The sequence below is a fragment of the Dasypus novemcinctus genome, chromosome 15 (assembly GCF_030445035.2).
Source record: "Dasypus novemcinctus isolate mDasNov1 chromosome 15, mDasNov1.1.hap2, whole genome shotgun sequence".
Taxonomy (NCBI): domain Eukaryota; kingdom Metazoa; phylum Chordata; class Mammalia; order Cingulata; family Dasypodidae; genus Dasypus; species Dasypus novemcinctus.
The window spans coordinates 88,685,992-88,712,423 of NC_080687.1; the positions used below are offsets into that span (position 1 = coordinate 88,685,992).

At 36.6% G+C, this 26,432-nt stretch overlaps 1 protein-coding gene across 1 annotated transcript in view; it reads right to left on the bottom strand.

Moving 5' to 3' along the window:
- Positions 1–26,432, bottom strand: part of VWA8 (von Willebrand factor A domain containing 8) — a 429,880-nt gene that overhangs the window by 164,967 nt on the left and 238,481 nt on the right. The window contains exons 22-26 of the mRNA XM_058276628.2: positions 16,330–16,405; positions 13,907–14,042; positions 11,486–11,605; positions 4,960–5,165; positions 3,599–3,747 (exon numbers count right to left, since the gene is read on the bottom strand). Of these exons, the coding sequence (XP_058132611.1) occupies positions 3,599–3,747; positions 4,960–5,165; positions 11,486–11,605; positions 13,907–14,042; positions 16,330–16,405 (687 nt within the window). The remainder of the gene's footprint in view (positions 1–3,598; positions 3,748–4,959; positions 5,166–11,485; positions 11,606–13,906; positions 14,043–16,329; positions 16,406–26,432) is intronic.

The following is a 26,432-nucleotide window of genomic DNA, read 5'->3' on the forward strand; positions in this document are numbered from 1 at the left end:
TAATACACTACATTAACCAAACAAAGTGGGGTAAAAACCACATGATGATCTCAGATGCAAAAAAGGCATCTAACACAATTCAGCACCTCCTGATATAAACACTTAGAAAACTATGAATAGAGGGAAACTTCAACATGATAAATGGCACATAAGAAAAACCTATCCCTAATGCTATACTCAATGGTGAAAGATTGAGAGCTTTGGAACAAGACAAGCAATCCCACTGTCACCACTGCTGTTTAACATGGCACTGGAAGTTCTAGTCAGAGCAATTAGGAAAGAAAATGAAAAAAAAAAATAAGGTTTTCAAATTGTACATGGAAAATTATAAAACAATGCTAATAGAAATCAAAGACCTAAATAAATACAAGGACATTCACGGTCATGGACTGGAAGACTATTATGGTTTAGATGTCATTTTAACTCAGAGCAATTTACAGATTCAATGCAATGCCAATCAAAATTTCAACAGCCTTCTTTGCAGTAACAGAAAAGCCAATCATGAAATTTATATGGAAGGGTAAGGGACCTTTAGTAACCAAAAGCATTCTTGAAAAAAAGAATGGAATTGTAAGACTCATACTTCCTGATTTTAAATCTTATTATAAAGCTACAGTAATCAAAACTTCATTGTACTGGCATGAGGACAGAAATACTGACCAATGGAATCAAATTGAGAGTTCAGAAAAAACCCTCACATCTATGGTCAACTGATTTTTGACAATGGTGCCAAGTTCACTCTTTGAGGAAAAAATAATCTCTTCAACAAATAGTGCTGGGAAATTGGATATCTATATGCAAATGAATAAAGGTGAATCCCTACCTCATACCATATAGAAAAATTAATTCAAAATGGATTAAGAATCTAAGAACCCAAACTATAAACTCCTAGGAAAAAAAATAGGGAAGCATCTTCAGGACCTACTGTTAGGCAATGGTTTCTTAGACTTTACACAAAAACCACAACTAACAAAAGAAAATAAAAAGATAAATGGGACTTCATCAAAGTAAAAAACTTCTGTGTATCAAAGAATTTCATCAAGAAAGTAAAAAGACAATCTACAGAATGGTAGAAAATATCTGGAAACCACACAGTTGATAAAGGTTTAATATCCAAAATATAAAAAGAAATCCTACAACTTAACAATGTAAAGATAAACAACTCAATTAAAAAATGGACAAAAGACTTGAATAGAAATTTCTTCAAAGAGGATATACAAATGACCAAAAAGTACAAGAAAAGATGCTCAACATCATTCGCCATTAAGGAAATGCAAATCAAAACCACAATTTGATACCATTTCACACTCACTAGAATAGCTACTATTAAAAAAAATTACAAATATTGGAGAGGATGTGAAAAAATAGGAACACATATTCACTGTTGGTGGGAATGTAAAATGGTATAGCTGCTGAGGAGGACATTTGGCTGTTCCTCAGGAGGCTAGGTATAGAACTGCCATAGGATCTGGCAGTCTTGCTACTATGTATATAAACAGAAGACCTGCTGAAAGCAGGGATGCAAACAGACATTTGCACACCAATGTCCACAGTGCCATTATTCACAATTGCCAAAAGATGGAAATAACCCAAGTGTCCATCAACTGATGAGTGGACAAACAAAAATTGGTATGTACATACAATGGAGTATTATTCAGTCATAAAAACAAATACAGTTTTGATCCATGTGACAATATGGATGAAGGCATCGTCACTAAGTGAAATAAGCCAGATGCAAAAGGATATATAGTATATGATCTCACTGATATGAATAATCAGAATAAGCAAATTCATAGAAACAGATACTAGAATACAAGTTACCAGGGGCTAGGGTAGGGGTAGGGAATGGGAGTTACTGCTTAATTGGTACAGAATTTCTCTTTGGGGTGATGGAAACATTTTGTTAATGGATGGTGGTGATGATAGCACAACATTGTGAATGTAGTTAATGCCACCAAATTACACATTTGAATGTGGATAAAAGGGGAAATTTATGTTGTATATATGTTACTAGAATAAAAATTTAAAAATTTGAAGGACTATGTAACACAATGAACCATAATATTAAGTATGGACCATAGATAATTATTATAATATTGTTTCATCATTTGTAACAAAGGAACCACACTAATGTAAAGTGATATTAATAGGGAAAATTCTGTGTGAGGGGTGTATGTGGGAACTCTATTTTCTGCATTATTTTTCTGTAAATCTACAACATTTCTAATAAAAAACTTAAAAAGAAAGGAAGTAAAACACATGGGTGCTAATAGAAGTTTCCATATTTAAAGACAATTTCCTTAACTTTCTAATTCAGAATATGTGCTTCATCCATTAAATTAACAACCTCATTGCAAAATGCCCATAAGGATTGCTAGTTAACCAGTAAACTGTATTACACAGAAAAAAGTGTGTGTATTAACAACCGACATCAAATCACCCTCCTTGAAAAAACTTTACTCAGTCATTAATAATATAAACCAAAGCACTGATTATTTTAATATAGCTCCATTTTGTGCTTTTACCATAAAAGGGAAATATTTGTTTCTCCTTAAGAAATTCTTGAACATTTAGTAATTTATTTTTATTGATATATAGTCTGACAAGTGTTTATAATGACTTCAAAGAATAAATAAATATACAGGATATATACACATAAGGATGTGCATACAGGATATATACACATAAGGATGTGCATAAAGGATATATACACATAAGGATGTACAGATACATACATACTGCTGGACCAATCATTGATTTATATTAAGAAGCTTTTTCTAATAAGAGGTAGAGAGTGCCTATGAGAGACGAAAGTTGAATAATAATTTACTTGAAAAGTAATTATTGTCCTTTGGGAATTTATGATACTTAACATTTTTTGTAGACAAAGATGGCACAAGATGCATTTTCAATGAGTTATGCAAATTTAAAACTCTTTCTCTAGTGACAGAGTAAATTTTCACTGACTCATTCACTCTACTGATAAACTTCATCAACTCTTTTTCTTATCAACAATGTGTTTGCAAGATTCTTAGTTAAGGTTAAGTAGGTATCCTGTGGTTACAAAATTAAAGGCAGGTAACTGGCTCCCATGAAAATCAAACCTGCTGGTTCTCATTACTCCTTTCATCTATCCAGCTGAAGTAAGTCATAAAAATCTACCAAACAATCATAGAACTATGGTGACATAAAGAAGAAAATCTTCTTAATGGAATGCATATTGGCCCTTTATGTAGCTTTCATGGTTGTTCAGTGATTTTGCACAGCATTAGGAAATGATGAAACCCACAGTAACTCAACAAAAGGACAGAGACTGTTAAAGAAACAAATATTTCCCTTTATTTGATTATATTACATTTACTCATGGGACATTCAAAATAACTGAAATTCTCAATGTTAGGCCTATAAATAATGCTATTTAACTGAAAACCAGCCAGTAAATAGCAAATTATAATTGAATAGTTTCTTAGGGGACAGTAATTTCCACACCAACTCAGTTTATTAATAAGGTATAACAGTAGAGCAGGAATTCTCAGCATTTAAGAATCAGAAGTATAACGATCAAGAGAGTATTTTATCAATAGTGAGTTTGCCTTACTCCTTCGCCAGATGCACATCTGGTTTTGCTCCGATAGGTATTCCGTATTTGTGTAATGTGTTAATCAAGATCTCCCTCATGTCGCTGTTGTAGGAATCAAAGTCAAACACATTCCTAACCACACTGGAAAGACCTTCAGTGGGAAATTTCTGCATTGAAAAAAAAATTCCTCATTACACATGTGGTAAAATGCACAATTTAAGATTAAAAAAACTGATAGAACAAAAATGCTTGGCTGAACTTTAGCAGAAAGTTACTGGCCTTGTGAGATAACCAGATAGTAGGAATATATATATTTTTCTCTTTTAATGTTTGATCGGATGACTTAACACCATTTTCCTTTTGAAACAAATGTGAGAATTTGAGAGGGGGACGTTTTTTATCTCAAATGTTAAATCAGGCCTCAGGCTCTGGTGGTGGGTGTCTTCCACAGCTTTCTGAAATCCCTACCCTTAAAATGTATACCAGATCGATCAATTTAAAAATGCTATTTAACTAAAGCAGTGTTGAACATATATATACATAGAATTTCTAAGAGAAGTCACAGTTCTATGTATCAGTGAAGAAAAAGATAATGGAATAAGAAGAGAAGGAAAGAAGAACATAAAGCCTAAAGGGGATAGAGAAATAGGGAATGGAAAAGGGAAGAGAGCAAGTGTTACTACAGCTAGCTTTCCACTGGTGTGTCCTATGATCCTTTACTGGCTCTGTGTGGATATTCTTTGGGTTTTCCTTGAGGGTTGGGAATGGGGCAGAGGCCCAGAGCCATTAGGTTGTGACTGTTAGCTTGGAAACCAGTATTTGTCATTTAAGTAGCATTTACATGTGGCTTTATTTTCTTTACCAAGGTGGACTACCCATTGTCTATGGCCAGAGGGAAGTTCATTCTCCTGCCCATTGACTTTATCTTGAAAGACTTTCTTGCAGTATTTAGTGGTATATAATCAATACCATTACTTCCTACTCTTTTTCATCATCAAGTCTTTTATTTTCAAAATGAAAATATTTTTCACCCAGATATCATATATTGGTTGTAAAAAGTAAAACAATAGAAAAGTTTCCTCACTGTCCTACCTCCTGCCTCCCCTTCCAAAACAAACAAGCAAACAAACAAAACCCTCCATCAAATTTTCTAGCTCTTTGGTAATAGCCATGGCACAGAACTTTGCCAATGTCAATTCAAAGGCTAAACAGCTAAAGTTCATTGGCCTTGCAGCTTTAGAATTTAAGTTACAAACACTTCACATCATGTCATCTTAAAATTATTTACAGAAATTGTGAGACCTGATGTAGATTAAGAAGCCTGATGAAACAAGATTGGTGGCTTTTTTGAAACCTTTATGCACAGCTGTGTGACATACCTGTAAATGTTTGACTATGTTGACCACTTCTCTGGTTGAATAAGGATAGTTAATAATCCCCTGGTCAGCCAAACTCCTCAGCTCTCCAAAGGCAGCCACGAGCTTCTGAAGGATTGGCTCGGGCACACTTGGTCCATACTGTCTTAGCATCTCGAGTTCCGACTGGGGCTTGGGGTTATCAATTGCATGGCAGCTAAAAATATCACCTAAAAGACAAAGATTTACATTCAGCATGCAACTAATCTATTATAATGCCAAGGGAAAGATGGAATGGTTTTTTAAAGAGTCCCTGGTTGCTCACCAAAGCGCTTCTATTTTTATATGTGTAAAACTGAACAGGAAGCACACCCAACAACAGAATGGTACAGAGAAGAAAGCAAATAGCTAAAACAAAAGAAAACTGTGTGATGTGTTGTTCACGCTGCATGATTTCTTTTTCCTATGGAAAAATGATACAATATACCAACATTTGCTCGCTGGGAGATATTCAAACACAAATAGTAAAAAGGGGAAGCATCTTCTATGACTCTTCCAGTTCCATTCTCTCCCCCATAGGCACCCTGTATTAACAGTGTATTTATTCTTCCAGATCTTTATTGGTATTTTTAAAATACATACATATAAACATATATAGTTTAGATGATTTATTCTTTTTCCATTAACGGGAAAATACTATTTATATGGTTCTGAGACTGTCTTCTTAATTTAAATTTTGATTATCCTCATAAATTACATATATCTATCCTAAATGAATAATTCTTTATGTATAATAAAAAGGCAGAGATTATCATCATTCTCTAAGCAACTTATATTTTGTGCAGATTGCTAGAATATACTTTAGAGCTAGTTTCAGAAAAGCAAACCAGCAGAGACACTGTGTAAATTAAAATCAAGAAAAAGGAATTTAGAAAAGCAAAATATTTAATCTGTAAATTAGGCAACTGAAAATGCACTAGAAAAATATAATCTATGCTCAAAACAGGAGTGAATTTCTCATGTTAAAAGTTCATTTGTGGGGAAGTGGACTTGGCCCAATGGATAGGGCGTCCATCTACCACATGGGAGGTCCACGGTTCAAACCCCGGGCCTCCTTGACCCATGTGGAGCTGGCCCATGTGCAGTGCTGATGCACGCAAGGAGTGCTGTGCTATGCAGGGGTGTCCCCATGTAGGGGAGCCCCACGCACAAGGAGTGTGCCCCATAAGGAGAGCCGCCCAGCGCGAAAGAAAGTGCAGCTTGCCCAGGAATGGTGCCGCACACATGGAGAGCTGACACAAGATGATGCAACAAAAAGAAACATAGATTTCCATTGCCACTGATAAGGATAGAAGCGGTCACAGAAGAACACACAGCAAATGGACATAGAGAGCAGACAACTGGGGGGAGGGAGGGGAAGGGGGAGAGAAATAAATAAAAAAATAAATCTTAAAAAAAATTTTAAAAAGTTCATTTGTATCACTTAATATGCTCATTTTAGAAAAAGAAAACATCTGGTCAGGTAACAATAAGATCATATGTTGCCTTATGAACAGTTCAGACAGTTATATTATCAGTTAATATATAAAGCAAGTGAATAAAAAGCCATGATAACTTCAAACTTGAATTTCAGACTAAACCTGTTCAAAAACAAATGTGGAGAACAGCTTCTCCCTTTTTTTTGAAAATCAAATTTAACATGGATATTAAAGAAATGATTAACTCCTCTTTCACTCATTCATTCTGTCATATATTTATTCACCAAATAATTATTTAATATCTTCTATGTGTCAAGTAAATGGTGATGGTGGGAGAGGTTAGTCAGGTAAGTCCCTTACTGAGAAGGTGATGCTTTGAGCAAATACATGTATGGAGAGGTGCATTTCAGGTAGGAGTTACAGCTAATGCAAAGACCCCAAGGCAACCATGCCTGGCATGTTCAAGACAGGAGGGAGATCTGAGTGGCTGGAACAGAGTAAGTGAAGGGGAGCACAGCATAGAGCAGCACAGGATGTGAAATCAAGGAGGTATGATGATGTGGGAGACAAATTGTGGAGGGCACTGTATACTGCTGAAAAGTCTTGTCCTCAGAGTGAAATGGAAAGCCAGGGGAGAGTTTAAAGAGAGGCGTGGACTGCTCTGTTGAGAAATGATTGTAGAAGGGTTTTGGGAGACAAATCTCCACGGGTCTCTTGCACTGCTGCACATACTGTGAGCAAAGGCACTAGTTGCCTTTGGCTATCTTCTTAGTGTTTGTTTAGCTAACAACCTTGGAAAATACAGGGTCTCTCTCTGGAGCCAAGGTAAAACATGCTTAGATTCAGGTAACCTAAACTCCAGGTTCCTCTCCTGCAATGTTCTTCATCTCAAGTGTGGGTACCATATGGCCCTTTCCACGTTGCCCTGTTGAAAACTGGACTTGCGGAATCAGCACAAATGCTGATACTCTGGCTACTGCTTTTGCTGTGGATAATAACTGGTCTTTGGTTTCTCACCCAGGACTCTTGTATCTTCTGTCATGAAATGGTGGCAGGCTAACACGTTAGCTTGAAAATAGGGCGAAAGCTTAGATCCCTCATAGTTCATGACAAAGGACCAAAGTGGAAGCAGGTAGTCACGTCAGGAGACTAACACGGTAATACGAGTGAGAGATGACAGTGACTCAGATCTGAATGGTGGTAAGTGGAAGTGATAAGAAGTAGGATCCTTCTGAATATATTTTGAGGATAGAGACTAGAAGATTTCCTAATAGATGGAATGGAGTATAAGAGAAAGAGATGTCAAGGATGACTCTAAGGTTTCTGGCCTGAGAAGGATGAAGTTATCATCAATCGGGATGAAGAGGGACTATGAGCTGAACATATTAAGAGGGAAGATCAGTAGTTCATTGAGGACACGCTAAATCTGAGGTATAGGAGATGTTGAAGAGGCAATTGAATATATGAGCACTGAATTCAGGAGGGAGGTCTGGGCTGGATATTAAAATCTGGAAATAACTGGCATGTAAATGATATTTTAAAACATGACACTTTCTGATTATATCTACGGAGTGAGTATAGATAGATAAAAGACTAAGCCTCAAGCCCTGGGGCACTCTTAAAAAAAGATGAAACAAAGGAGGCTGAGTCAGTGAGGTAGGAGGAAAACCAAAAAAGGCCTTTAAGGTTACTGGAAGTCAAGCACAGAAAATTTATCAGGGAGAAGAGGGTGATCACCTACATCAACTATATTAAATGCTGCTGAGAAGAGTAAGTAAGATGTGGGCTGAGAATTAACCACGGGATTTAGCAATGGAAAGATTACTGGAAACCTGGACAAGAATTCTGTGGCAAAATGGGAATGCAAACTTGATTGGAATGGATTTAGGACAGAATGGGAGAGGAACTGGAGACAAGTATAGTAACTTTTCGAGTACAAGCAACTGTTGTGAGGAGTTTGGCTGCAAACAGGAGCAGAAAAATCTAGCAGAACTGGCAGAAGTAGAATTGAGAGCTTTTTTTTTCTCCCTCCCTCACCCCCCCCCCCCCCCAAAGATGGGCATAATATCAACATGATTATAAGCTTACAGGAGTAATCTAACAGGGAAACTGCCGATGCAGGAGAAGTAGGGGAGGATTGCCAGGGCAGTCTCCTGAGAAGGTGAGGGTGATGAGGATCTAGTGCTCACCTGGAGGGCCTGCCTCCAGCTGGGAGTGTGAACAGTTCACCTGTAACATGTGGGAAAGCACAGCACTGCAGGTGGGAGACTGGCAGTAGGAGTCTGTGAACAGTCTTTTCTAATTGCTTTCAATTTTCTCAGTGCAGTAGGAAGCAAGGAAAAAATAATAAAGTCTGGGAGGAGAGTGAACAAAAACTGTGAATGCTAATTAACAACAGGGAGGGATTGGGATTGACAGAAAAATGAAGGAAAAAAGTAAAAATCCTTTTATATTTCCATTTCTCACAGTAAGAATGTGGTCAAGCATATAATCTTTAAAAAACACATTCATGCATGTATACAACTTACTCTCAAAGGTTTAGAAAATAGATAAAGAGAAGATACATAGAATGATATAACAAATGTGGCAAAATGTTAAAAGTCGGTAAAGCTGGATATCTGGGTGGGGGATATATTGGAGTTCTCTGTATTATTTTTGTATTATGTTTATACTTTCCTGAGTGAAACTATTTTAAAACGTACAAATAAATAAAACTAAATTCATGCACTGTGAATTGTGTTGGAGCTGTGAAGCTAAAGAAGATGTGAATGATTGTTAGGAAAGCGGGAAAATGAAAAGAGTAGAAAAACACAGTACAACGGAATCAGGGCCCACTTGAGGGCCACAGTCATGGATTTAAAGTGCGGTTCACTGGAGAAGATTTGTGCTTTTTCCGACCACATTCAGCTGCATGTGTGGAAGTGCACGGTAGTCAGAGTTGGCAGTAACCAGGGTTAAGGTTTTTGCCAAGAGTATAGGACAAGTTGAGAGTAAACACTTGTAAGGGACCAATAAATGTAAATGGTATTAAAGCCGGGTAAGAAAATAAAAAGGTTGGGTAAGGAAAGAAGAGATGACAACAAGGGGGGTAACGGCAGTGAAAAGGATGTAGGTTTCAATAGGTTTAAAAATTTAGGGGTTTGGGGGTACTAGAGGGAATAACTGGAAGAATGGATGCGGTGAATGCACGGGTGAGGTGAGCATCCCATGGGCTAGTGAGAATAAAATAATGAAATTGCAATTCCAAGAATAGTTTCAGTTACTGAAACTAGGGTATACTCTGGGGAGTGGCTGGGGGCTATTACAGAATAAGATCACAGAATAAAAGTATTCAAGGAAGGGTCACCTCTGTGTATACCAAAACTAACCCAAGATTTAAGACAGGTGTGGGCTGGAGAGAATGACATGAACAAAGAGCTAAAAATCACTGAGAAACAAGTGACAAGTAGGGAGAGATGACAACAGGGGTTGTACATGATGTCTTCTGATGAAATGAGATTTTAGGGAAGAAAGAAGAATTATCTGGAAGCAGCAATGAAGAACATTCCCTTCCTTCAGGCCTAGGGGTGTGATAGCTGTGGGAGAAAAAGAGCCACTGCTTGAAAGGACTTCAAGGGAAATGGGGAATTCAGGGGAGAACTAGCTTTTCATCAAAGCAACAGTAGAGGTACAGTGCAAGGTTTCAGGATTTGGGGGTTGATGGGAGATGGAGAAGAAGGAATGAGCAGAGACTGGTGGGTTTTAAAATAAAAGTGATGAAGGGTGACCTGGGAGATAAAGGGTGACCTATGCAGAAGTGGAACATGAAAAGAACTCAAACCTTTTCACATTAGAAACAATCACAGATTTACTTGGGTGTGTTCACATTACTACATTTGTTAGAGCACCATTAATAAATGAATTAATAACTTTTAAAGTAATACCTGAGCAGAGTAAGAACTAAAAAGTGTTAATGAGCAAATCACACACCCATCCCTGACCCCCATTTCAAATTGCTCTTACCAGTTTCTTGAATACTCTTCTAGGGAAATTCTACACATGTACAAGTATACACATTTTCTTTATACCTTTTTTTTTTTTTTTTTTTAAGCACAAATCGTAGACTACCGAACCCATAGTTCTGACTACTGTTTCATTTGATATATTTTGAGGATTTAAAAAATCAGCATTGGTAACTTTTTCTCATTCTTTTTGTTAATTGCTACATAGTATTCTATTGTGTGGATACAATGGAACTTCTTTCTTGTCTCTTTGAGTGGATAGCCTTTTGCTACTGTAAAGAATACTATACTATCTATCCTTACACTTAAATCACTGCACAAGTAAATCCCTTGGATAAATCCCTTGACATGGAATTGCTAGATCAAAGAGTATATGTACAGAAACTGGCAAACTGACCTTCAAAAGAATTGTTCTAATTTACAACCTTTCCATTGTGTTTGAGAATACCAGTAAATCCTAGCCTACATCTCCACTGGGAGTCTAAAGGTCCCACAAACCCATCACATGCAAAGACATGCCAATACTCTCCCTTAGAAAAACCTTACTCTCTTTCCTAGTGCTCCCTGTCTTGTTGACACCATCATCCATCTAGCTTTGCAAGCTGGAAACCTAGGAGATCTAGGGTTTTATGGTCAGACTAGGAGATTGGGCCTGCTTTGTGGTGAGTATAAGAATCAGAAATTACTTACATGCCATAGAAGAGGGGAATCATCCTTTTAGATTTAGGGGATGTGACAAAAATCAAACACTAAAGAACATTCCTTATACTGCGTTTTAAATTCCGATAGGACCTAAACAACAGCATATAGTATCACTGTTAAGGAGAACAGGCTCTGGAATCAGAGAGGCTTAGATTAGAAGCCCGGCTCCTACACTCCTTAGCTAAGTGTCCTTAGAAAAATATTAATCTCTTGAAAGATCAGATATTCTCCTTGTCTAACAGAGGGATAACAAGCACTCTCACAAGGTGGTTGTGATGCTTATACATCACAACACACAGTAAGCATTCAATGATGGCCAGTCTAAGACAAAATGGTTTTTGTTATTAATACTGTCATTACTGCTTTTACCTAATGTGCCGAAGAAATCATTGCCCAGGAAAGGAAATCCAGGTCTGTTGGCCAGAACGATCATCCTAAAATCAGGATGAATCACTACAACATTTTCTCTTCCATTCACATTAGAAGAATCTGAAAAACAACACTTGTTTCTAGTTATTCTTTACTCATATTTGATAATTCTTAAGAATATCAAGTTATAGCCTTTAATATAACATGTAAGTCACACTGTTTGATTATATTAATAAAAGCAATCTGATTATAATAACTGTCAGGAAAACAACCTTCTTGAGAAAGTTTGCTTAATATCATAGTAAGCTACATTGCACAGAAAGTTGCGTTTTTATGTAAATTAAGTGGACATCTATAAAGCAAACTGTCTAAAATGTTATCTTACAGTGCTTGAGATGTTGTCACTTCTGAAAGTAAAAAAATAAGTAAAACTCTAACAAGGAAAAATCGAAACACTTTTAGTTTTTTTCAAATCAGCTATATCACTTTGAATATAGTCTACCATTATGCAGCTGAGAATCAAATTCTGATTAGATCGTGTACCCACACTGAATTAAGGTCGTTAAACCTAGTTAGCTCATTAGGGCAATCTTGGCTTACTTCCAATCAAGGGATTCTACCCAAGTCTTTAAAATAAGTGATTTCAAGTTGACTAGAGTTTGAACTATTTTAAACAAATGTCATGAAATTGCTTCAGGTATTAAATGAATGGAATATTATATTTTACAGGCTAGTATACATTTTGGATAGAATTGTTAGTCCACACAACAAAAGATAGGTGTTAAGATTTTGAACGACTTTATTTTATGGTTATTATTATGAAGAAATACTTATCCTCTGGGTTTATTTAAATCTCAGCTTTAAGGTACCCGTCTTTAAGAAATGACAGTTTTGAAGTTGTCAGTAAGATCCTAACTCAAAAAAAATTTTTTTAAAGAAGGTACCGGGGATTGAACATAGAAAGTAGGAGCTCAACTACAGAGCTACACACACTCACCCATAATTTTTTATGACACCAAAAATAAGCTTTCATTGTGCTACGTATTTGTGTGCTAATACAACTGACATTTTTAGCACTACATTCCCATTAATTTAGTTGTGGCAAAGAAGAAGGTATGTGGCCACAGGCAAAATTTAATTAATTGAAATAAAAGCAATAAAAAATGAAAAAAAAAAGCAAAGACAATGAAAAACACTTAGGAAACTATGTTCAAAGAACTTCCAAATCTCTTGTGTTTAAAATGTCAACTATACTCACAGTTGAGCTGACTCCTTTACTTCTAGACTACCCCTCAGAAATGTATCAGAGAACATGGAAGGTTCCCAGGAGATAATCACTCCTTAACTACAATTTTGTCCCAGTAATTCATTCTTCCTTCCTATTCCATAGTCCTGACAATGCCTCTAAAAAGGACAGATAGAACCGAATCATGAAGTTCTCAAAGGTCTACCAGGGCCAGGGAATGAGCCCAGGACTTGTACGTGGGAAGCCGTCACTCAACCACTGAGCCACACTGGCTCCCCCAAGCTGGTTTTCTCATTTGTTTGCTTGTTGTCTATTTTTTTTGTTTTTAGGAGACACCGGGAACTGAACCCAGGACCTCCCATGAGGGAAGCAGGCACTCAATCACTTGAGCTACGTCTGCTCCCTCCAAGATCTTTATCAGACAGCTTTTAAGATGTCCAACTTAAATTCTCACTGTTCCATAAATTCACTGTGAAACTAAGTATTAGAATATTTTTATTGGTGCTGGTTAGATAAATTTAAGTTTTTCTTGTTGGTTAAATAGACTGATGAGAGTTATCTGTCTACTCTTCTCTAATAACTTTTTTGAAAAAGGAAAAACGTGTTTGTGTGTAGCATATATGCTTGAGTACACATATATATGTGTAGTAAAATAAGCTAAATATAATTTTTCTAATTATATTTTGCTTATAATAAAACTAGTATTAATATTGGGAGTAGACAGTATTAGAAAATGCCAGTTTTAAAAAGTTCCAAATTACAGAAAGGAAAAGTATCTCTCAAATAATTGAGAGATCAGTGTATTAAGAATTGTGTGTTATTATTCTTGGAGTAGGAAAATATGAGGTTGATTTAACCTAGTATTACTAATGAAATTTTCAAAGATGTTCTCTGGCTATAAAGGTGACAAAGCTAGATTCAGAAGTATTTGTTTTTAAAAATTGTTACTACTTTTAAGGAGGTAATAAAGATTGAACCTGGGACCTCAAACATGGGAAGCAGGCACTCAACCAATGAACTATACACACTCCCACAGGTTTTTAAAAATGGTTATCAGTACAGATAATTTGAGTTATATGGAACTCGTGCTTATACCCAACTAAGTCTGTGATTTGTTACCAGAGATGTAAAAATTGCATGTATTTAAAGGAAAAGAGTTGCTTTTTTATACTCACTTGCAATAATGCGTCTTCCATCTGCTAGAATCATTTCCCCATTTTCCACCAGAGTTTTTAAAATACAGGTGACATTTGTTGGGGCCTTGTCTGCCTCATCTACTACCAGAACATGACCAAACTTTACTGCTTTAACCTTTAAAAACGGAAAATTTATTATAAACAAAAAAGTGAAAACAACCATCTTGAAAATATCATCACTTACTGCTTTAGACAGATAATAGATGGTGTTATTTAAGTCATGTGCACACTCGCCAAAAATGCCTGTGGTAGAGCTGGAACAAAATATATGGGTCTCCAACCAAAGCTTCACACTGTCACTAAATTGCTAACTCTACAGTGATCATGTTATTCCTTTAGCATTAGAATGCTCCTATGATGGTGATGCCCAAAACATTTCCTACACCATGGCAGATTTAAAATGAGTATAACAAACAGAGAAATTAAAATGCCATGGGGGAAGTGGACTTGGCTCAATGGCTAGAGTGTCTGCCTACCACATGGGAGATCTGTGGTTCAAACCCCAGGCCTCCTTGACCCGTGTGGAGCTGGCCCATGCACAGTGCTGATGCACGCAAGGAGTGCCGTGCCACGCAGAGGTGTCCCCCGCATAGGGGAGCCCCACGTGCAAGGAGTGTGCCCCTTAAGGAGAGCCGCCCAGTGCGAAAGGAAGTCCAGCCTGCCCAGGAGTGGCGCTGCACACGGAGAGCTGATGCAGCAAGATGACACAACAAAAAAGAGACACAGATTCCCCTGCTGCTGACAAGAATAGAAGTGGACACAGAAGAACACACAGTGAATGGACATAGAGAGCAGACAACTGGGGGGGTGGGGAAGGGGAGAGAAATAAATAAATAAATCTTTTAAAAAAAATGCCATGGGGCTTATTGTGGATATCAGAAATTTGCATTTGTTATGGATCTTCAAAGCGTGAACAAGGATAGATGGACCAAAGGATGGATGGTTACAAATGCATAGTGCTGAAAAGGTGGGTATTCAAGACAGAGTACAAGGTCAAACTCAAGAAATCTAGGGACTTATTTAGAGAAGAGTGATTATGAATTGTCTCTTTCGGCTGAAGTAGAGGTTATAGGTAAGAAAAGAGAGAAAAGGAACTGGAATGGTAGATTGGTCACTGCTACTAAGCACATGATTGCCAGACCAAGAAAAATGTGCTTTTCCTCATTAAGTAATGGGATGTAGTCAAAAATTTGTGAGCTGAGACATGACAGGAATGGAGCCTGGCATTACGCTTTATAGGATGTTTAATCTGGCAGCAATGTACAGAATAGAGTGAAAAGGATTACCATATCATATGGCTAAGAAATGGTTTGGGGACCTGAATTTGGGAGGGGCATGGGAAAAAACAACGGGTATGAGGATTAGATTGATATGAAGACTTTTGCAGAGATAGACTCTACAGTTTGGGCAACTGAATAGATGGGAGAAAAGGAGAATAAAAATAAGAAAGACTCCTAGGTCTTAGGTGACTGGGTGAATGGTGACATTATGAAAAGAAAGATAAAAGCTAGAAGGAACTCTAAAAAACAGTTTTTTGGGGGGTATTTAGGTAGGGATAGTCAATGAATTTAAATGTGAACCCAAAGACTTTTTTTTTTAGTAGTAAGAAATATCTCATAACATGAAGTAGACTATATCATAAAATTTTCTGATTGTATAGTTTGGTGAGTAATTTGAAAGAAATACAAATGAAAAAATTAGTTGATTCATTCTACCACAAATATTCTATTTTGTAAAAACAGATATGGAATATTTTTTAAAAATAATAAACTGAATTAAAAAAGAGAAAAAAAGTGAAACTTCTATCCCCAATCCCAGTCTTCACATCTCTGTTCAAGGAAAGTAGGGACTAATCTGGGAAAATTCCGGAAGGAGACACTAAAGACTCCTAGGACTAGAGTCTGAATCACAGAGTTCCCATAAAGGCTTATTTGTGCCTTTGCCACAAGGGAGTTACCTGCACAGAGGGACAGGCTTGGCAGGTGGGATTTCTTTGGGCCTTGCGTGGGGAAGCTGAGGACTGGCTCTTCCCAGCCACCCAAACACTGGGCCAGTATTTTGCCCATTTAGAAAGTTTCAAAAAAACATTCTAGAAACATCACCTAATTTCAAACTCTATACATGGGAAAACAAACGCAAACTATTTTATTTTTAATATTCTACATGGAAAAGAAATCAATAGAGGATTTCTGTCATTCTTTAAATCTTTCACTCAAGAAAGGGAAGGACAAAATAAGAACACATGTTCTTCTCTCAATAATTCTTATTTAAATATCTGATGCCAATATTACATATGAATGAAGGCTTTCCAGTTAGACTGAAATATATTAGACTCTATGGGAGATTTTTTTTTCCCATCAAAGGCCAAAAAACAACAATATTTCTATAACTGGATTACTTACCAACGGTGAGTCTTCATATACAATAAGTCCATCTTTAACAGAAGGCTGAAGAGTAAGGGTTTGCACTGTAGTGTCCCTAAAGTTAAACCAACACATTTTATGGTTAGTAAAGAAAAGTACTGATGTTTGATCGTGAATAAAAATACAACACAAGAATACTTCTTGTTCACCATCCTGTTTTTCCCAAGATGAACAAAAATAGCACCTAAAATCCCACTGGGCAAAAGTATTTTGTATATGCAAATATAAATGACAAGGGTTTGGGAATTAATCTAGGTTTACAGATTATCCAGGTTCTTAACTTCTCTTTTTCAGTCTGGCAATGTCTCTTGTGACCATTTTATCCCTTAAAATCACCTTCTGAGGGTGAAGAGAAGGAATTAACAAATAAATATATAATATTTATATTTATATTATTTAAAAATAATTTTGGTGCCAAGTTTGGTGATACTGCAGAATGCTGACAAGACCAATTAGAGCAGGTCTATGGTCTATGACTTACACATTCAGGCTCACTCTGAGGTACAAATGCCAGAAAGCCTCACCTCACACCAAGAAAATGAAATATAAGAGTTCCTTCATGGGATTTTGAACATTTTTGCCAGGATTAGGACAATCCATTTTATTTTCTGAAGTCTACCTTACATTATTTATCTGACCCTCCTTTAGGCCAGGATCTTCAAAAGTATTAACAGTTATATATACACCTTCTCACATGGTGAAATTTGAAGTTTACATCACCTAGCCAAAAAAGTGTCTACAGGAACTGCAGGTGTTAAGTAGACCCAGACATTTTTAAGAGCATCATCTTTATATTTTACCTTCTATCTTAAAACAGGTCTGCTTGGAAATTCCGTTGGCAAGTTTGATCATTTCACAGAGATGAGTAGCACCTTTCTTTAGAAGACTTCAAAGCTGTCTTTTCAAACTATCCTATCATTTACTCATAGTAAAATGTGAAATTGCACCTGTGTTTTGACTACCTACCATGTGTAAGGCACTACTTAGAATGTGAACTTCAGACCTTGGGGCTATGGTAAACTTCTGATACTTCTACCCAAATGCCAAATTTTACTATAATCTATTAACATTATAAATTATAGCAATTAAAAATAACCTAATAATTATATGATAATCACAGGCAAAGCAAACTTAAGATATCACTCAAATTCTTATTTTTTTTTTTTAGCAAAGCAAATTTAATCAAAATCAGTTCATGCTTTGAGAGGCTATTGTGGGGCAGTGGAAAGACTACTTTAGAGTGAGACCAATCAGGATTCAAATTCTGGCTTTTGCCACTTACTTGTCATATACCTTGGGTAAGTAATAAAACTCACCCAGGATGATCATTGGTACAATGTTTGGAAAGTATATAGCACAAAAGGTACTTCTTGGGGAAGTGGACGTGGTTCAACTGATAGAGCTTCCGTCTACCATATGGAGGGTCCAGAGTTTGATCCCCAGGGCCTCCTAACCCATGTGGTAAGCTGGTCCATGCACAATGCTGCCGTGCACAAGGAGTGCTATGCCACGCAGGGGCACCCCCTCGCAGGGATGCCCCACGCGCAAGGTCTGCGTCCCACAAAGAGAGCTGCCATGCATGAAAAAAGCGCAGTCTACCCAGGAGTGGGGCCACACACAGGGAGAGCTGAGCAGCAAGATGACGCAAGAAAAAAGAGATGCGGTTTCCCAATGCCACCTGATAGTGCAAGTGGATACAGAGGAACACACAGCGAATGGACACAGAGAGCAGCCAATGGGGGAGGGGGGAGGGGAGATAAATAAATAAAAAGAAAATAAATCTTTAGGAAAAAAAAGGTACTTCTTGGAAATTATTTCCTTCACCCTTTTCAGATCAGGTGAGATATCCTTGCTATATGCTCCCTTAAATTCCGGATCTCCTCTACTCAGGTCTTAACCCGCCACCCTGTAATGGCTTATTTCAATGTCTACCTTTCTACACCAACTGTAATACCCAAGAGTGTAAAGCATATCTATTTCTGGCATTCTTTCCCAGCATCTAGAAGATGTCTGATGCACAGGAGGAACATAAAATATATTTGTTGAATGAATGAATGAATGCATGAAATGAACAAAAAGTGCCAACTCAACACTAGATTACTGTAGCACAGTATGCAGCCTTTCTAAATTCACTGCATCATGGAACTATTTTCTTTTTAACAGAGAATCTTGAACTATAGAACCTTCTCTAGTAAATGTTGGGTTAGATTAAGGCTGGCTCTCTTAGAGGTAAGGAAATTTCTTCATTCATTGGTAAGCCTGGATCAGAAAGTAAGGTCATATTCAGACTTGGGGTTCATATTCAGTCACAGTCATTCATGGGGCAGAGGGAGAGATGGTTTTATGTCCATCATGGACTCCACAGAGTTGAATTATGACTTCTTATTGTTGTAGGTAACTTCTGCATCAGAGTCCTCATTTCCCAGGGCTTGAGCAGGTATGATGGTAATGTAATTTCTGAGATTTAGAGTTTCTAGACTCCTGATTAACTGCCTTACTTGCACCTAGCCTGAAAGGCTTTCCCCCTTTAACTTGACTAAATGGAGATTGGTTTCTTTAGTTAATTCCTGGGGGTCTAGTCTAGTCCCATTCCTGACCCCCATTCCAAGCTCCACCAATGACCCTGGCTGTCATGGGCCTGACACCTGTCCCCATAATCAACTACTTCCTAGGGCCCTACCACTACATTTTACAAATAGTTCAAACATTATTCTTTCATCTTCTGCAAAAGCCAAATTCAAAGGTGTTTGGGGGATATTAAGGAAAAAGAAAATACATTGTGACAATATATTGTTTCTTATCAACTTTTAGCATGAATGAAATATTTCCTATGCAACATAATGATGTATAGTCATATATCCATTTTCTGTTCTCCTGGGTTTTAGATGTTTTCTGCAGAACATTCTCTATGCTCTCTTATTTGCTAAAAAATTAATTTTAGAGTTTTAAACAAATCAAGAACAGAGTTCAATTAATCTCACTTAAAGGCACTATTAATATTCCAGCAATAGAGGAAGGGAGTGGGTGAGGAAAAGAAGGATATGTTCACACAGATTTTTATAGCAATATAACAAACTTCTCACTTCAGCTCTCACATATTTAATGGGCAACAAAATGACACCTTCCAGCACCAAAAAGGAAACCGGAACTCTTGCATCATTGTCAGTAGAAAGGAGAAATTTAGTTGTTACCCTAATAATTATGGTGCTTTATAGCAGATTAAGAATAGTACATTCAAATTGAATTCCAACTTCGAAATTTCTCTGTAACAGTTGAATTATGACAGCATACAGCCTGTCAGATTAGATTTCTCAAAGGACTTTGGAGCTAGAAATAAAAACTGTAGGATTCAGGGAACAAGCAAAAATTTCTTTTCAGATGATTTCTGAAAGAGACTATGAATGAGGACAAATCCAAATGGGTATCATGGTTTTCAGGAGAGTATGCTATGAGAAAGAGGAATTGTGTTCTGTTCTTATTATTCAGTTTCATCTTGTTCATCAAAGGAAAAGCAAAGGTTATCACACTATGTAAAATGATACTGAGTTTAAAAATGGGTTGGCTTCTATTTCTGTAAGTTATCCTAATTATATGAGGGAAAAGCAACCCACTACTTAATACACCAAGAAAAAATCTTGTTTTTCAAAGATACCAAGTATACTATAATGCTATAAACCTTAAATTAATAAGTGATAAGGTGACTATCACAGTCTCAGGTGACATATGAATTGACTCTTTATTAAAGACAATATAATGGGGAAGCGGATGTGGCTCAAGTGATTGGGCTCCTGTCTACCATATGGGAGGTCCTGGGTTCGGTTCCTAGGGCCTTGTGGTGAAAGGCGAGCTGGCCCATGTGGCAGAGCTGGCCCACATGGGCCACATGAGAGCTGATTCAACAAGATGACACAACAACAACAAAAGGAAACACAGAGAAAAAGACAATGAGACACAACAAACCAGGGAGCTGAGGTGGCTTAAGCGATTGAATGCCTCTCTCCCATGTCAGAAGGTCCCGGGATCAGTTCCCAGTGCCTCCTAAAGAGAAGAGGAGAAAGCAGACACAGGGGAATGGGCGGCGAATGGACACAGAGACCAGGCAGTGAGTGCAAGTAGCAAAATGGCGACAATAAATAAGATAAATCTTTAAAATCTAAAAAAAAAAAAAAAAAGACAATATGATTCTTTTACAGACAGTTCTTCTGGTTGGTTTGTTTTTTAGGAGGTACTGAGGATTGAATCCTGGATCTCATCCATGGAAGGGCGGTGTTCAACCACTGAGCGACCATACACTCCCTCAGAGACTTTTGCTAAACCATTGCTCTGCATTAATGAACATCTTGGACCTCAAGATATTAATTTTCCATACAAATAAGCAATAACCCTAACAGAGTATTTTATTTGCTACAATTTTATTTCTATCATGAATTGAAACATAAACCAATAAAAGTTTAATTAGAGGTCACAATTTAAACAATACTGGGGGAAAGAAAAGTTAAAACATGGCTTAGTCACATTTCCTTAGTCCACAGTTTAGTAAAGAGATGATTTTACAGTGCATAACAATTACGTTATGTTTGATGAATTAGAGCTAATTGCTGACATTTATGTTATCACCAATTGTTCTCACTTCTTACTATCTTACAGATTAAAGCTGTCTATCAACTAAAACCTGTTTTGATAATGGAGCCACTCAAAGAAATGTACTAAACTCTATTCTTCTTTTTTATTTTTAAAATAGTTTTAATTTTTAAAGAAGCTTTAGATTATATAAATGTTCCATAAAAAATATAGGGTATTCCCATATGCCTCACTCCCTCTCCTCCCACACTTTCCCACATTAACAACATCCTTCATTAGTGTGGTACATTTGCTAAAATTGATGAACACATATTGAAGCATTGCTACAAACCATAGATTATAGTTTACATTATAGTTTATACTCTGTCCCACACAATTTTGTCAGTTATGACAAAATATGTAATGGCCCATAACCATCATTGCAATGTCATGCAGTACAATTCCAATGTCCCCAAGGTGCCCTAATGTTTTACCTATTTTTCTGTCTCCCTCCCCTTAGAACCTCTGGTGGCCACTGCCTATGTATCAATGATAAGATCTTCCATTGATAGAATAATAATGTCGATAGTAGAATAGTAATAAGTTACTTTAGTCCATTGTTTCTTCCCCAATCTTGTTTCTACTATTCTTCTAATTGAGAGGGGGCTTAGATCCCATGGTGCCAATGGAGAGAATTATCTTGCTTGCAGTTGGAGACACTCTCTGTTCCTTGGGATGGATGTTGTCCATCATCATCTCTTTGTTAGTTGTCCTAGGTGAGTCCACTGAACTGGAGAATAGGAGTGGCAACTCTCTTGAAATTCAGGGCTCAACTAGGACATGGACAGACCAAAGATTTAAGTCCTTGGGACACACATTTATCAAGTATAGTGTTAATTATATGTTCAAATAAAAGGGGCAGAAGAACCATGTGTAGGGATATTATAAAAGAGTCTAACTCTGTTACACTGGGGAGCATAAATTCCAAAGTAAGGATAATTGACAGGGTGCCAAATTCCTGAGCTGTCTGCCCTGTTTATAGTATCTGGATGTCTCTTGAGTCCTCAGGAGACCTGCTACTTGAGGCACTGTTTACTGTGGCAGTTAATGAGATCCTTGTGAGACATGCATAAGCGGAACCTCTGGAATGACTTCCTGACTCACTTTGTAATCTCTAAGCTATAAAAACTCATTTGTATTTACTATTTTCCCCTTTTGGTCAAGGTCTTTTTCCAGATGCATTGCTAGTTGGGGCTTGGTAATAATCACTTGGTGCCAGGGAGGCTGATCTCCAGGAGTCATGTCTATGCAGGGTGGGGGGTGCTGTTTAATGCTGAATTTGGCTAAGAGAGAGGCCACATTTGAGCAACAAGGAGGCTTTCAGGAGGTAACTCTTAGGCAATATATAACAATATATAAGTTTCAATTTCACAAAAAAAGTTTCTTAAGTACCATCATCAATACCAAGGGCCTGGGGTAATGGTGTGCCTTCTTTCACTAGGCACTGCCTTATTCTTGGGGGATTCTTGCTGTCCTATTAGAGAATGTAGCAGAACTACCTGGGATAGAAATTCACTGCTCTTTCAGTTATTTTGTGGATCTCCACCCACCAAGACAATGCCCCATGAACCCTTGAACACATATGCCTTAGAGGCTTACCCCAGGTAAGCCCCTCCCCATGCATCCCCCTATCACCAACGCCCCACACCAGTGATCCTCCCCTGCCACAGCTGTGATCCTTCTGTGACCCAAAACCTCTCCAAAAAGGAAGCCAACAAAATAACCAAATAAAATTAATAAGAAAATGAATAGTTTTAAATGTAAAATAAAATTTAAAAATATAAAAAAATTAAAAAATACATATTTTTAGACAGTGTCTTTCATCACTGTAAGATCTGTTGTCTTGTGTGTCTCATTTTTTTTTTTTTCCATTTTATCTTCAAAGACGCTTTAGGTTACAGAAAAGTAACATACAGAATATAGGGAAATCCCATATACCCAATGCCCTTCCCCTTTTCCCTTCTTCCTATTAGTAGCATTTTACATGCAGATGGTATATTTGTTACACTTGATGTACAAATACTTAACCATTGCTACTAACCATGGTCAATGGTTTACATAATAGTTTACATTTTGGATGGAAACGTTTATAGGTTTTGACAAAATTTAAAATGGCCTCAATCTGCAAGATCATGCAGAACATTTCTAATGCCCTAAAATGCCCTATGTTCCATCTTTTCTATTCTTCCCTCCCCCTCTCCTTGGAGCCTATGGTAACCACTAAGTTTCTCTATTCTTCTTTTAACTCGAAGATTTTAAGTTGTCTTTTTTTTTTTTTTAGGAGTCACTGTTTCAATAGTAATTTTAAATGATCCCAGATGCAATAAAAGTAATTACATTGTGTAAAGACCAAATTTTTGTCAAAATAAGGAAAGAAAATTAGCCTCTAGAGAGCAAGCACAGTCTGTTCTAAAATGTTACTTGTAAGGGTACATTAAGCTAATATCCTCTAATTTATTGGAGAATAAAAGATCTTAAAATAGTGATGTTTATTTCGAGAATGATATTTTAATGAGTTGTATTTAATTGGTTTATGGTTAGCTTTCTTTTAGAAAAACAATAATAGTTAAACATAAGAGTGAAAGAAAGAAATGAAGACACAAGAGTTTCAAATGGCTGGAAAAAAATCTCTAATTTAATAGTTTGTTAAAATAAAAATGGCTATAGGAATAGCCCACACATTAATATAAACCAACCATGAGAAAAGAAAGGCAGAATATGGCACATGTTCAATATTTTAAAGAGGAATTAACAAAATAGAATTAAATGGTAATTTTTACCAATAAGATATAAATATTACTTATTATAAATATATACTCTCTGATTCATGGCATTCTTAAAATGTCCTTTTTGGCAGGCTCATTTTTTAAAAGTAATGAAATAAAGATATGGAGAATGAATAATAATTATCACTAATAAAAAGACAGTGGTACCTAGATATAGGTGATACAAAAGAGTTTAAGAGTCAACCAATATTTATGAACATTCTGAGCTTTCTGCTAAATAGCTGAATGCCCTTACTCCTACCCCCACCCCCAACAACAGAAATATTTATTTTGCTATATTGGGAAAGAAAGATCCTCAAGCTCTCAAACAGAAAACATAGTTGTATTATAAAGTGTTGTCACCCAATACAGAAAAGGATGACACTAATTGGCTATGATTAGATAGCATTAGTTAAAAACTAGCATTGGACTAATTCTGAGATCTTCTAGTTTGGTTAATCACTTAACCTCGAAGCCCAAGATTACTCATCTCTATAGAGGAATTAAAATGGAACATTTGAGAGAAAGTAAAAAAAAAAAAGATAAAATGAAGGAAAGAAGAAGGGAGGGAGAGAAGAAAGAAGAAAGGAAGGGAAGAGAGAGAGGGGAAACAATACTTTGACTGCTTTGAGGGAGAGTCCTTTTGGTAAGATAAGCAAAATATTATTTCAGCCAAAGTGACTGAGAAGATTCCAGCTCTTAAAATAGTTGTTTTGGAGGACAAATAGTTTATTTAGTAGTCAATCACTCATCACTAATATGCCCAGATGCAAAAAATCCTAACAAACCATAAAAGGAAGGAAGGCATTAGAAGGATAATATTTATGGAAGGAAGTCTACTGTGATGCAATGCTCTGCTCTTCAGAGGTAGGTTCTCACTGGGAACAGCAGGTAGAAAATAGCCATAGCAAAACAGTCATCTATAAAAGGTAAACATTTCAAAATAAGTTTAGTTTTAAACATCTACTTACCTCCACTACATCTCCTAGCACTGTTTTAACACTATTTTAAAAATTAATTCCTCTACCAAAGTCATGCTGACAATTAAGTCTTCAGACAAACTGAAATTTTGTCAGTTGTCCAGTCTTTAAAACAAATCTACTAAAATGGTACATAGTTCAGAAAACTGGATCTTTTATCTTTACTCTGAACAGTTTCTTTCTGCTTGGTCTACTTGAAAGATTTCAGAAAATGATGCAATTTTTTTTGCAGGAACTTCATTTCTCCACTTTCAGACCAAAAGGAAAAAATATATAAATCCCTTATTTCCTTCTTCTACTGTCTTTAAAAAATGTATCTATATTCGAATCAGCCTTTAAGAAGGAATAGAAGAAATGCAAATAAAATATAAAATTGAGGGAAGTGGACGTGGTTCAACTGATAGAGCTTCTGCCTACCATATGGGTGGGTCCAGGGTTCAAACCCAGGGCCTCCTGACCTGTGTGGTGAGCTGGCCCACACGCAGAGCTGTTATGTGCAAGGAGTGCTGTGCCATGCAGGGGTGCCCCTGTGTAGGGGTGCCCCATGTACAAGGAGTGTGCCCCTCAAGAAGAGCTGGTCCGTGTGAAAAAAAAAAAAAAGGTCAGCCGGCCCAGGAGTGACGCCCGCACACATGGAGAGCTGATGCAGCAAGATGATGTAACAAAAAAGAGACACAGTTTTCCAGTGTCGCTGAGGGTGCAAGTGGACACAGAAGAACACACAGTGAGTGGATATAGAGTAGACAATGGGGGGGGAGGGTAGAGAAATAAAAAAAAAATATATATATATAACATTGAATGAGTGTGGAAAGATGTATATACAGATAAAAACAAGGTGTGTGACTGGTGAATGTTGTCTCCACACTGGACAAATCTTCATCAGAAATATATTTTTAATATTTATATATTTTTAAAAGTGTTACTAATTGGGTAATTTATATACTTTTAAAATTTATATATTTTTAAAAGTGTTACTAATTGGGTAATAGCATAATGTACAATGAAGGGTCAAAAATTAGTACGTGAACACTTCTTTTCAAGACATTCCATCATCTTTCACTCAACAAATATTTATTGAATCCCTACCAATGGGCAGTGCTTTAGGTGTTGCAGAATTACCTGTGAACAAAACAGACAAAAATCCCTCCTTTTGATGAACTTAAATTCATTTTATTTTTAAGTGAATTTATCTTACAATACTAATATCACACCACCTTTAGTACCATATGACCTAGATCTTGCATAAGATTAAATACCAAAAGCTATTTTATAACAGGAAATTCAAAGAAATAAAGTAAAAATAAATATTTTTGATCACTGAGACAAATGATAAACTAGCCCATTACTGTTTAAGCTAACCAGAAGAGGAATACTCTCTATGAAGCTGCTTAGGTATATCTTTTTTGTTTAATAGCCACAAATGTGTTTTATGTAATATGTATTGCCCAAAACTTCCTGTGTAAATTGCATTTCATACATGGTATAACATTATTTGATATACTGTAATTTATGAATTATTTATTCTCATTTCTGATAGCTCAACTGGAAAAAAATTCCAGTGATTTATCAGACATGAACTACCCAAGTTAAACAGAAAAGTATTCACTGTATTCAGAAAACTCTTAATGGAAAACTGTATTAAACGTTCTGTAATTTGCTTATTACATTTGTCTGATGGATTTCCTAAAAGGGGAACACTACTGCATCATACTGCATC